The sequence below is a fragment of the Harmonia axyridis genome, chromosome 3 (assembly GCF_914767665.1).
Source record: "Harmonia axyridis chromosome 3, icHarAxyr1.1, whole genome shotgun sequence".
NCBI classification, from domain to species: domain Eukaryota; kingdom Metazoa; phylum Arthropoda; class Insecta; order Coleoptera; family Coccinellidae; genus Harmonia; species Harmonia axyridis.
Window position 1 is genome coordinate 19,811,843 of NC_059503.1, and position 14,584 is coordinate 19,826,426.

The window sequence follows — 14,584 nt, forward strand, 5'->3', positions numbered from 1 at the left end:
ATTATTGTATCAATATTCAGGTAAATGTATATTTTGACATTCATACTTGAAAGTAATGATCAATGTTGTTGTTTGTTCTGTGATTTGAATTTTGGAGTTTTGGAAATTTGAAAAAAAAAAAATAAATAAAGTAATATTTGAAAATTTTATGCCATATCTAGGCCAACAGAAATTTTGTTGGTAGCGTTCTGATCGAAATGAATTTGCTCAGTTCATATTTCAACGTTAATATCTGGTTCAATGACCTGATGGTGTAAAGGATACAACAGACTGCATATTTAATGTCTCCTCAAGATTTATTAAAATGATTATTAATCCAATGAAAAATAACAATTTATTTGTATTCATGTTATTATAATTGAAATATTAATACAGTGAAGGCATTTTCAATCTTAATTTGCACGATAAAGTTCAAAATACATCTAAATGATTAGGCTATTTCCAAGTCCAACTTGCAGAGGACGGTAATTTGTGAATCGACCGCTGAGCGACATGTTGATTTAAGGTCCACATTAAAAGGGATGGCCTGAAAGCTACAGAGGCAACATTGAAATATCCAAGAACTAATTTGAGACCATAAGTAATTACATTGCAGATATATCAGAAACTCTATGAAGATGACTGCTTCCTACCCCAAAGATACTTTGTGTAGAAATTGAACAATATCTATCTGAAAATATATTATTGTAAAAGTTACCGCATTATGTAAATTTTTAATTTTTGTCAGAAATGACCCATTCAAATTTCATAATAAATGCAATATTGTCTGAATAAACCTTGACCGGGAATTTAAACCTGCTTACAGGAATTGAACACGTTTTTTTCGTCAGTGGGTAACATTATTGTCCCCTATTTTTAATTAAGGAGGTTTCGTTTCACTGCGACCCAATGGTCTATTGTGTCCTCATTAGAACTATTCTCCCCAAAACCTGATTTACAGCTCGCTCTCCAGTTCAAGAGTTCTGATGAACTCCAATATCTTGGATGGCTTCAAGGAGGCTAATTCCTCACTTCTACAAGTTTCGTGTCCAAAGCAGTTTTGCGTTGGCTACTGATGGCGATAAATTCGCTCAACAGTGATCCGGAGTTCTTCCTCCTCCCCACAGAATCTGCACTCGTCATTTTCTGTTAGATCCATACTCATGAGGTGTTTCCTAAGGCGACAGTATGCCCTGTGAGAAATCCAGTGAGGAGGTGAAGCATGTTTTTATTATGATCTAGGACTGCTTAGATCTCGCAGAGAGTTGGAGTGATCCAAACCAGGAAGATTCCGTCAGAGTATTTCTCTTTCGGTTACTTCCTTCTCCTGTAGGTATATTTGTCTACGCCACAGAAAGGTTCTGGGCCGATGAAAGGACTTTGTGCTCCTTTTCTGGCAAGTGCGTTGGTCTCTTCATACTCTCCAATTCCCGAGAGGCCAGGAACCCAGTTTGAAAAGACCTTGTTATTTTTGCCTATTTCATTAAGTTTTCTTCGGCACTGCAATACCATCTTAGAATCGATTATATGTGAGCTCAGTACTTCAATTGCAGCCTGACTGTCAGAATGTATCGCTATATCACATTTCTGATAGTTTGCTAGGTTAATTTCTACTGTCCCCTTTACTGAAGACGAAGTTGAATTATCAGCTGTCATAAATTTGTTTTGTTGTCATCATAAGTGCCTTCTGCAGTTTCCGCAATACATATAAATATCGCACTTAATCTTATATAGTACATGTTGATTTGTGCACGCTGAAAGTGTTTTATTCTCATCGAAAATGACAAAATTCCGAAATATTTGCTAGGAAACTACTTTTAAAGGTGAATTGATTGCTTGAGAACCCATGAATAAACCTGATTTTCTGATGAAAAGCAACTTGCTAGGGAATAACGTCAATATATCAAGAACGTGAACTAAAGAAACAGAAATTAATTAGAGATGGCAGTTTCTAGTTGAAAGAACTATTCAATTAAAAGAAATGTGACACAGATTGAAGCGATGCTTGGTAATTTAGAACATGTTCACAACACCATATTGCTCCAGGATAAATCTCTGTTGAGTCAGCGTAGAAAGGGTGTCATCAGCTGATTGGCCTTTTCAACACATTTCAATTAAAAATGATGTCAACTGAAGGACATCCATTGAGGGCCTTTATCCTCACATGTTTTTTTTTATATCTATTCCTATTGGGATGAAACCAATTTCACGTAGATTGGGGGGCATTTATTGAATTAAAGAATATCCTTCTCAAGCTTCTCTAGTTAGTTCTGTGGATTTGGGAAAGAAATGTGCTAACGTAATCCTAGATCTTGTCCATATTCCTCTTTATGTCATTGAAATCTTCAAATTGTTATTTCACAACCGAATTCGGTATTTCGATACCAAATCAGGCAGTAGATCTATAACTTTAAGATATTGGGAAATTTTATATCTAGTGGTAAAAGCGATACTTTTCCGGACAATAAAGTAAATTATTTTCTCTAATTCTGTGGTTATTCCGTTCATTCTTCCACATCTTGTAGAACAAAATCGTGCGAGAATATATCAGAAACGCACGGTTTTCATGGTTATATTTTATATATATATATTGGTACTCCGAACTTTCCGCCACGGCTTTATCTGTCAATTCATCAATTTTCCTTAAAGAAATTAGTTCTGCCAACCAACATTTTTCAATGCAAAAATCGCTAAATTATATTTATGGAAATATTTCATTAATTTCAACGAAAATGCAATGAATTAGAGAAAATAATGTATAATACTCGTACAGAAGGCTCATTCTACCACTCGTTCATTCCAAAACTCGCCACTTCGTGGCTCGTTTTTGAATTTTGAACTCGTGGAAGAATATCAATGCCTTCTGCACTTGTATTATAAATAACTAAATTGGGTCCTGCAAACTTAGGACTTCGGCCATGACTTCAAAGATGGGTACTATTTTTTTTGAATTGCACATTTGTATCTCTGCCTCGATTTAGTTTTCATTTATTAAATTTTTAAATTTGATATTTGACACTTTTTCTATAGCAACGATAATGCATCTGTTAATTTACGTTGACTATGATAAAATAAAATCGAACTGACTTATTAAATTTGTGGATGTAGTTTGACATAACAATATGTATGAACCACAGTTATTAAGATCTGTTGATTCCCTCAGGAAATAAACAAAAGATATTTTTTGCAAGTCGTCAAACTTATATGATACCTATCATTCATTCCACAGCAGAATGTAATGGGCATCAGCTAATATGATTCCGTGGTCTTAGTCTTTTTGCTTTGGTCACAATGCCAATGTATTCTGTTTGGGGTATGCAGGAGTTTCAACTTCTACCGAATTTACATTCGTCATTTTCCGCTAGAACTTAATCGAGTCTAGTGCTTTCTGGGGTGATGTTGAGAGAGTAGTAGCAATTGCTTACCGAGATCAAAATAACGCTTCCAATCTTCCGACTGCAATCCTGAAAGATTCCCCCAGAGTGACGCTCTATCAATCCTTGAACTTTTATTTTTAATTTTATTTTCTTATCCAACTGTGATGTATCTGAATTTGAACAGAATATTGTACAGTGCATCCCATTTTGGGTGAGACAGCCAGGTTTCTCGCTTGTTATTGAAGATAGAACCTTGCGGTTTTCACGTTCCTGTCCTACTTTTTCGTGAAACTCAAGTTGGTCTAATCAGATTTTGCATAACTGTTTCCGTTCAAGAGATACGGGGTGATTTAGGAAATTGATACTTTTCGGACCCCTCCTTTATCTCCGAAGTTATTAGAAATGATGCTGAAGTAAAAACTACGCCTGAATCAGAATTCTGCGTAGAATCCAGTGGCGTACTCAATTTTTTTTTTCGGGGTATGGTTTTGAAGATTCAGCACAAACCTATATTTTTTTTAATGGAACACCATGTATATCATTACTTCATTAAATTCGTTATTTTTTTCCCTTCAAAATGATGTATGATACTATGTAGGTAGGATGTTCAGAAATGTTAAAAAAACTCTAAAACATCAAATAATGATGAAACAGTTATAATTCCCAAAAGATGCTGTTGAACGAACAAACAGATGTAAACTCATCCCCATTATTGAATATCTTCAGAAAGTTCGGAAACCCTAGGCGGAAGATTGTCCAATATACCTGTGAAGTTTATGATGTCCCATCGAATATTCATATTTTCCTGACAATGTCGAGTTTTCTGTTTCTAAGTTGTCCTATAATTTTCCTACAAGCCCTTTACTTTTATCTGTCAAATTTGTTGTCTGATGAAGCCACAGTGCGACGAAATAATTGTTGATAACAATTAATGTTTTATTTTATTTGAATGATAGATGAACACACTTTCCGAGATATTTTTCCCGAATTTTCACCGGAAAGATTTTGATTGAATATACTACAGGTTTTTGTCGATATTTATCGGGCTTTTTGAATGATCAATTCTCAATACTTCCTCGGGTGAATGTATATTCATGAGAGAGTTATAAAGTTCTTCATTCATTGGATTCTTAAATTTGAGGTTTCATAAGGAAGTAGTTTGATTTTATTCATCACTGTGAGGAAAAGGCAATCGTTGTCATATGCTCCATATTATCGCGTATAGTTTTGAAAGGAGAAATATGCTGATTGAAATATTTTACACTCATCTATTATTGTTCCAATGTCTATTCGAAGTGGGATTCCTCTTTGAAATATTGTATATTTCAAATCAGGTATCTGACGTAATGAGCTCAAAATATCGTGATTACTGTTATGGTAACTAAAAAGCCAAAACAATTTATTTTTTAAAGGGCTAAAAATCTGTTCGATAATATTATTGTATGGTCCGTTATTTTTGAATGTTCGTTATTATGAGCAGAAAATCATTTTAAAAAAACAATATTCATATTTGCTACATTCATGTAAATCAGTTGTAAATTTAGTCGTTATGAAATAATTGACGAAATAGTTGTTTGTGCTGATTGAATGAATTTAATTCATTACCAATAATATATGAAATGCAATTCCATCAAGCCCAAATATCAGAACTCTTTTCAATTTCAAGATATATATTCTGTTCTAGGTTTATTTCCAACAGTCTAGCAATTTGGCGGGATTTCAATTGAATGACTTTGTGGTTCAACATTCGATGGATTATCGTTTCAGAGATTACCGTGTTTTGAGTATTTTTTGTTCGTCAGTTTGAGCTATAGAATGCAACAAACCTAATTGGAAATACTCGTTTTTATTCGTATGCTTCAGGTTATTTCCAAATGGGATTTGCAAATGAGAGAATCATCTCGTTGGTGTTTTTCTGATGGAACGAACGAATTTTGCATATTGAATGAATGTTTTATTATTTATCTTTCGAATCAACCTTTCAAAATCAGAGCGATCCATCTGTATATGTGGGCTTGACCAATATCACTACTATGCAGAAATTTTCCTCTCATTTTTTCGACAAATTATGATAGTTTTATCGATCGATAAGTCAAACGAACATATCTGGTTAGTGTAATAATCTAATCAGTCAAAAGTGTTCGATTTAAAAAATTTCTAACGTCCATAGTAACGGAGTCTCTAGGTAAATTTTGCCTATTAATGTATAAACCTACCCTAACAATTCAAATTTTTTCCTCTTTTCGTTCGGAAAAAATTTTTCTTACAGCCTGCTGGACATCCATGACTAAATTATAAAGTTATCTACTCTGTTCCTTTCAAAAATGCTGCTTTACTTACAGGAACTCCATATTATTGGCCTTTCTCTCATTTTTATTTGAATGATGCAGAAAAGGAAAAGATCAAGCACAATGATTTCTTGTACTCATCTGATTTTTTCAATGTTCAAGATAATTTGTCCAAAATGGAAAAAATCATATTTCATCAGTGAATTGGAAGTATCATAATTTGTTCGACCTTTGTCTGCTTGCATGGACAGTTTTTGGATATGAGACACAAGAAACTGGGGTACTTGAGCATGCACGTGATATTATCCCACAATTTATTCTAATTTTCATTTCAACACTTTAATGTAGTACCTACCAGAATACAAGGTGAAAGTGAGTTAAATTATTTTTAGAAATGAGAAATATCTACTCACCTGATATCACCTTTTTGTAAGTACACTTCTTCAAACATTATTCGAATATTTTCACCATGTCTGAAAAAAATCGAAGGGAATTAAATCTGGAAAGATGCCTGCATCAGTAGTAAGTGAAACAATAACACTGGTTTGTGAGATTTATTTTATGCAGACTTGAGTTCATAATGATGCTTCAAAATAGCTTCTGGAATTGCATCATTTTTGGTAGATTCGTATTTGAAATCGCTAATTCTACATGGTTTGCGACAGCTGCAGTTGGTGATAACATATCATAAATGGTTATGCTCCATCTGATTCCAGGTATCCGAATTACCACTTCGTTCCATTACACAAACGCCAGTATCTCGGTATACTCTCAGTATATATTTGGGAGCTCATTCGTTGAATTGATCATAAAATTTGAGTAGATGATTACGTTCCTCTTCTCTCCTTTCAGGAGGGAGGAGCCCCTCTCTACTTAATCTGTGAGTATTTTCCCCACCAAAATTGTTTGCTTGAATGAATTACGTCGTCATTAGGATTTCTTCAGATTTGTACACAATTTTGTTACAACAGAAACCGGTCGTATATTTAGGGAATAAATTATAATGAATTGACGAAATATAGTGTTCGGAATAGTATATAACATTACTAGCAAGGTAAGAGGGTTTTTACTGGCGAATGGAGGATATAATTGACGAGCCGCAGGCGAGTCAGTTACCTCCTTGAGCCAGTAAAACCCGTTACCTTGCGTGTATTGTTTTATATTTTATTTGTTACTCATTCGTAAAAAGATTAGATAAATTCCAAAAAAATCTCAATAATTTGTCTCAAATGTCGTAAGCTATCATAGACAGATATATAAGTCTATGTAAGCTTTGGAAGCGTTGCCATGAACATGTCTGTTTATTTTTCTTTACATTTGTTTTGGCGAAAGCGAGAATGAATGTACCAAAAGAAATTATTGAGGCAGCCAGTAGTGTAGCTTCAAGTTTATTACCTGCAAAATCAGCTTCAAGGTAAGAGCGAGAATACGACGACTTCAAAAAGTGGCAAAACAAAAATAGTGGGATTGGGGTATCTGAAGATGTTTTGTTGGTCTACTTGAATCAACTATCAGCTAGATGCAGCCCTAATACTTTATGGGCAAAATGGCCTATGCTGAAAAGCTGCTTGGAAATGAAAGAAAATGCCCCTGTTCGCAGGTTTGTTTTCCTCAAAAAATGTATTGAAAAATATGACGTTTAGTTTTCATTTGCAGATTTCAAAAGGTAATAGCGTTTCTGAAATGAAAAAATGAGCGTTATACGCCAAAAAAGGCCAAGTAAAGAAGAGGCTGAACAATTTCTTCTACATGCTCCTGATGACCAGTGGTTGCTGGCGAAAATTGTAACAATATTTGGGATTTTTGGATGTTGTCGATGTGACGAAATTCTCTCCTTAAACATGAATGATGTAGAAGATATGGGACAATACGTTATTGTGACATTGCGGCAAACAAAAAATTTAACAACAAGAAGATTCACCATAACCGATGATGGCTGCAGCTTCAAGCCTTGCATGTTATACAGAAAATATGTAAATCTTCGGCCTCCTGGAACAGAAAGCCTAAGATTTTTTTTGACAGACCGACATGGAAAGTGCATTTCCCTTAATGCCACACTATTGGTGGTATCCCAAAGCAATTAGCGAAATATTTAGGTTTAAAAGACCCAGAGTTATACACCGGCCACTCTTTTCGCAGAACTGGAGCCACTATGGTTGCGGATTCGAGTAGAGATATTTTAGCACTGAAGCGTGCAGGAGGGTGGAAGAGCACCGAAATTGCGATGAGTTATGTAGATGATTCAGTCAACAAAAAAATCGAAATGTCTAGCAAATTATTTGGTAGTAAGGAGAGTACAAATGTTCTGCAGTCCTCGAGTTCAGCAGTTTCTGAGTCAACAGATGGTTCATCATAATCAGTATTAACTCTTTCATCATCAAAAATCTGTGTTACTGGAAATAACAATTGTACCATGATTTTTAACATATACGACGATAAAACAAAATTTTCTAATGTAAATAATACTACTAACTTGTAAAAATTTTGCAAGTTAACTGTCAGTTTTACAAGTTAGTGACTTGATAAAATAAACTTTCTTGATTAATATTGTGTTTATGGAAAATGACGTTTACAAATGAGAAACAAATAAAAATATTATCAATATCATCTTTGCATCAGACTGTTTTCGTTTTTTACATTAATGATAAAAAACATAAATTAGATTATATTTTTCAAAAAACGGTTCAGCTGAATGACTAGGTATAATTGAATTTAAAGTTGATCAGATTTTGTACTGAAAGAACCATATTTCATTCGTTATTATATCGACCTAAGGTATGGTAATGATTTATTCCATAGACCAAATCAAGATTCATGAAATAAATTTTGTCGAGACTCCAACTGTTGTCTGGAACTGTTATTTAGGTTTCTATCTATAAACGGTAGTATCACTGGAATCGATTTTTCCATGTCTGTCAAGTGAATGATGTTGATATATCTACATATTGAGCATTGAGGAATTTGATTATGATGATATGACCAATTACAACTTCTTTTACATTTCATTTTCTTTAGAAAAATTGGGCGATAGTACTTGAAAACTGATGATCATGTTGGGATACGATACAAAAAAGTCATCTAACATCTTTTTCATGATAAAGGACTAAATTGAAAATTCATGTTTTTAAAAAATAAATACTCACCTAGCTCTAAATCTATAGGAGCATCTGATGTTGCTCGGATAATTGGATGGATATCTTGGGGAATAAAACTTGCCATAACTTGGCTGGTGGTTTGAGCTGAGGAACTGATAATCACACATTGTGTTTGGTAATCTCATACCTCCGGTTTTATATTTTTCTGTAATAAGAAATTATTTTTAAATTGACAAATATTTGTAAGAACACATTCCGAATAATGAATAGATTAATTATCATTTGATTGCTCCATATAATCTATCACATCTATGGATCAGATACTCAAAATACGAGTCCTCTCTTCACGATAATTATAATGAATATTCATTTGGAGTAATCGATGGAATTAATAATCAACAATATGGACATAAATCTGTTTCTCTTCAATTTTGAATTAATTTCTTTGAATATGAGTTGTATTTTCAATTGAAAACATTTCAATATTCAGTTCAAATATGCTACGATATTTTTCATTATATAATTTTTCCACAGACTGAAATATTTTTCAGTATTTTCGAATATACTTAATAATAATTTATTATTTTTACCTTCATATATAGCTCAAAAAACAATTTCTATGATATAAAATCTGTCTTTTGATTCCGTTTCATTCGAAAAATAGAATATGGTCAATATTTTTCAATTTTGATATGGAAGTTGATAAGGCATTCAGGTGTGAAATTCAAAGAACAAAAATATCTATCTAATCACTTTGAGTAATTTTGTTGAAACAAAAAATAACAAAAAAATTTGATCAATTACTCTGAGCCATTCAAAAATACAGCTTTTGAATTTGTGTTTTGGTACAGTTTGACGACATTACTATCGATAGGGAAAGGCATTGGTCATGTCGTATCCAGCTCTTTAGGAGAAAGCAGATTAGATGAGAGGCGTAGTGGTGTTGCATAATGGCGAATGCGCCGATCCCCCTGTAATCCTAGTACTCGACGTTACACCACTTTGGACCCGAAATAACCCTGTAGCTTATTGTTTGAATCCCAAATTCATCATGAACTCAAGAGATTGCACCCTCTGAACCTTCACAAGAATTTATCCTTTAAGCTTATCAGCCGAGGGAATATTACCGTTATCTTCTGGGTATTCTGCAATTTTTCTCAGAACACTGCCCTGAGTCACCGAATTAGTCCACATAAACTGATTTAGTGTGTTTTATTGTCAATTTTTCAATTTATATTATTCTGCAATACTTAACATTTAGAATTATGTGAAATATCATAATATGATTTTCTCTATTATACAAGTTTTTGATGTCATACTTGAGATTTATTGGAATATATTCAGTGGCTGATAATAATAGAAAAAAATATTTATATATCACTCGAAATTGAAAAAGATATGATAGATGTAGCCAGTAATGAAATTATTTTACAAATTATTGGCAAATCAACCATTATGAATAAAATTCAACAAGTGAGAAAAAAAAAAGATCGAACCATACAACTATAAATGGTAAGGAATTGATACTAATTCATCAATATAACAAAAACATAAGGAATTCGTTATACTTGGTCCAGTTATATTTAATGATTTTATCATCATAATGATAGTAACAACCAGTTAATATGTCTACCTAAAGCCTAATAAAGGCTTTTAGAATGTAGTTTTTATTAATTTTGTTACGAAGTTTTATATTCATACTTATTTGGTCTAAGTTGAATTTTTCGTGTATTCATGCCAAGTAATATCTGCAGTAGAAATAGTTGATGAGGAATGAGGATTCATAACCTTGGACACTGCAAATGAATGAAATAACAGACATGGTATAGGCTTGCCTTGCAAAACGCGTATAACATTTTTATACTAATTCTACTCTTCATCCTAGCCTATTCACCATGTCTAATTTAGGCTGACATAGAATTAAATATCATGAAGGAGCTTATTGTATCTAGGCATTTTCTTAAATATATAAACTAGGTAAGGAAACACTATATTTTTGGTCATGAAATATCTGTATGTTTATCTCATTTTGAAAGTCGATCAATAATTATAATATCTGAATATTCAATATTCTCAGCTTCTAACGTTGTTAATTTGTAGATAATGGTGAAAAAACATGTATTTGGATTGAATTTTCACATGGAACGAGAGGTGAGTTTACTCAGGTCCACCTGTCATCTAATCATGGGATCTCATCTGTTACATCTTCAGAAAGTAATACATTAAGAAGCTCTTCAGCGCTGTCAAGTTTTCAGCGTAATATCAGATTCCCTTCTCATACAAAAAGCTTTAAATATTTTTGGTCCTACTGAGTTAATCTTGAATTCAATGATCATATTGTATTCTGAATTTTTTTTTCGTGCCATTTACAATCATATGACATCCTGACACTGTATATAAATCTTTTAGCTCATCCTCCCCAACGATAAAAAGTTATTAACTCATTCTGTGAACCCGTACGAAATTCGGAGTGATATATTTTTCATGCATTCCACCCAATATCGCGTAGAGACTAAAGCGTTTCGCATTAATGACAAAGAACAGAAGAACATTAAACCCAGAGAGGTCACAACCTCCATCAGGACTGGTTCAAAATGACTCCACACAGTTGTTCAACTAACTGACGTTACATCCAGCCCCTCACGTTTATGATACTGCAAAAACATAACGTAACTGCAGATCTACAGTTCACAAAGTATCCGACCCTACAATGAGGCAGGACTAATCCGATGAAATTTTCAATTTCTAGGAAAATTACACAGAATTGAGGGAGAACTTGTGGTGCTCGATGCCCTGTTGGAGTTGAAAGAGAAAATTAACTGAATTTTTTGGTTAGGTGCCAAGTAGCGCTTCTTATTGCCAGTTCCAGCGCTGTTCATTAAAAGTTTTTTGAAATGTTTCTGGGGAACTTGGTATCGTTGCAGAATGAACTTGAAAGAAATACAGAGTTGGATTGTTGTCATACTAACGATGAAGAAATTAACACTTCGCAGCTGGTACTGATGAATTAGCTCAGTCGAATATCTGAGAACGATAACAATACACGTAATAGAATGCTTTTAGCTCCATCTGTGTGAAGTATAAGCATATCATGCTTATCGGATTATTATTGAGAAGGCATATTATTGAATATTATTCATTCGAATGTGAATACACTTTCGAAATGAGAGTAGTTACTTCGACATTAATATAGTTTATAATAGAACTACTAAAAACTCGAAAAATAGTAATTTACGTAATAAGTCCGGAAAATAGGTTTTTTTTGGACGAACAGACTTCCAGGACTCGCTTACGCTCGTCCTGGAAGTCTGTGAGTCCAAAAAAACCATTTTCGGCAACCGTGTAGAATAACACTATCGCTGCTGCTTTCCATATTTTATTGCGATTGCGATCAAAAAACATGCAAATTTTTGACAACTAATTTCATATGAACTGTCAGCCGTTATCTCGGTTGCTATGGATTCTATGATTCTTTTCTGGACTAGTCCGGGAAGTACGTACTTTCCGGACTAGGCCGGGAAATGCTACTTTCTCAGAGAAAAAGCGTCCGGGAAGTGAGCACTTCCCGGACGGTTGCCGAAAAAACATATTTACATTGGGTCAGATCTTTCATTTTTCCGAAATAATAATATGTTTCATTTCAAATGAATCACCCTGTTTATTTTCTGCCTTTCAAAATACTTAAGAATTACCGAAAATTTTTCATGTTATGTTTCATATCACCCATATCACAAGATCTTTGTTGACCAGAATCTGTTGGAACCATTCGATCTGTTTCCAAGGTAAATAAGGAGTTCCATACTTGAAACTATGTTTAAATTTTTTTTGTTTGAGGAAATCAAACCAAAATTTTCACAATGCGCTGATTAATCATCAAGTATCCAAAAGAAAATTATCAGAGAAGATGTATAACTGTTTTTCCTACAAGCAGAAAAGGAATTCATGAATCCGAATGACACGTATATTAATGAAATGTTTTCATCTACTTTAACAAAGTAGCGAACATTTTCGAAAAAATTTTAACTCAATGCGATAATTGATATATTTATGCCAATAAGGAAAATACTAAAGAACAAAATAGATTATACTTGTCGGGCGGGGAAGTAGGCTTTTATGATAACATCCATTCAGAAGGATTGTCTGAAAGTATGCTCCATTCAACTCCACTTTGTTCAACGTCTCTGATGTATTTCTTCCTATTCTCATTCATACACTGAGCAACTGAGACTAACGTGAAGGGAAAATTTTTCATTGTTGCAACAATGCTCTCGTGGAGCGCTACATTCTAGAAGAACTTATTATGGGAGGTGTTGTGCTGGTTGAAAAGAAGGAGGCATTAAAGCAGACAACGCTTTCATCCAAGCGTTCCACTCAGCAACAATCGAAACTTTACTCGGCACCTCCGAGCAGTCGAAGATGTAACAGGGTAACACTCTACTTTTTAATTAGTAAAGTTCTTGGATTCCAGTGGTCTAACAAACTCCAGGAACTCCTCATATTCCTTAAGTGCTTCTTCAATAGTTCCAGATGAATGGCAAATTTCACGTCTTCAAGCAGCCTCGATCCATACACAAAAAGCGGAAGTGAAATACAAAACTTTTTAAAATTCGTTTTTCATTTATTTCTGCGGCGGAAAGTTCTCCCCGAAAGATCCAATCCGTATTTATTCGGTATAAAATTAAATATATAAATATCGAGCGAATTTTCTATGAACTTCATTTTTAGGATTCCAGTGGTTTGAAAACTTCAGGAACTTCTCATATCTAAGGGATCAAATGGTTCTCCAAAAAACGTTAAGCTGCGCGTCAATTTTATAAATATTAGCACTATCAAAGAGAACAACAGTATTCAGCACTAGAAAAGATCAAGGCCACAGCTCTATTATATTTGGCCACTGTGTTAACTAATAATAAATGAAGTTAACTTTACTTTCAGGAACCCTAATGACGCATGACCATAGAATTGACAGCTGGTAAGTTGTTTTTTTACGTTTATTGGCCTTTGAGAAACCAGGAGTGAGAACCCAATCAGAACAATTTCTATTTTCCTAAAACCTTCCTGACAATTCTTAAGAGCGTCTTCAACATATGGTTCAATCCCGAATAGAATCAGCCGATTTTGAAAGGAACTCTCAAAAGACTCATACAACGATATCTACTTGGATCGGAAGAATTTTCACCAGACTTCAGAACAGGAATTACCTAGGCTTCATGAAATTCAATTGAAAAATGATCTGAAATCAATACATCATTGTAGAATGATAAAATCCAAGAAAAAATTTCCAAATTTTTCAGAAACTAAGGATAAATTTCATCGAAGCCGACAATTTTTCTAGTTTCTATACATCTGAGAGTAGATGTCAACTCATACATATTGAACGGACGACAAATAAAATCTAAAATAGATGACGATTTCCTTCCATGTATGCACATTTTCTTTGTCTATTTTTTTTTTTTTGATGAATTCTATAGCAGGATCCATTTGACATTCATGTTGAAAAGCTCCCAAGTTGCTGAGTACCTCTCACACACCATTATTGAACGAGTTGAAGTTTCGTTGAGTTTGTTCTGATTCATTTTGTTCTTATTAGCAAATTAAGAATGAACTTTAATTTTCAAGTAGTCTCTACTTGCGGTTTCATAAATATTGATTGAAAAATAACAGAAGTATTCTGTGGGAAAAACATTAAATTGTACAAAAATGAGTTGAATGCTCTTTTCTCTAATTTTTGCTGTTTTTTTGTTGCAATTTGAAAGGTTTTGCTAAGGCATGTCAAGAATAGTATTCAGATAATGCATTCGTAAATTGACCATTCACAATTCTGCATATACGCAGACTTTACGAA

The 14,584-nt window shown here is 33.7% G+C and overlaps 1 protein-coding gene across 1 annotated transcript in view; it reads right to left on the reverse strand.

The window, feature by feature from the left end:
• LOC123675511 (suppressor of lurcher protein 1) overlaps positions 1 to 14,584 on the reverse strand; it is a 230,051-nt gene that overhangs the window by 97,368 nt on the left and 118,099 nt on the right. The window contains exons 5-6 of the mRNA XM_045610872.1: positions 8,788 to 8,944; positions 6,058 to 6,117 (exon numbers count right to left, since the gene is read on the reverse strand). Of these exons, the coding sequence (XP_045466828.1) occupies positions 6,058 to 6,117; positions 8,788 to 8,944 (217 nt within the window). The remainder of the gene's footprint in view (positions 1 to 6,057; positions 6,118 to 8,787; positions 8,945 to 14,584) is intronic.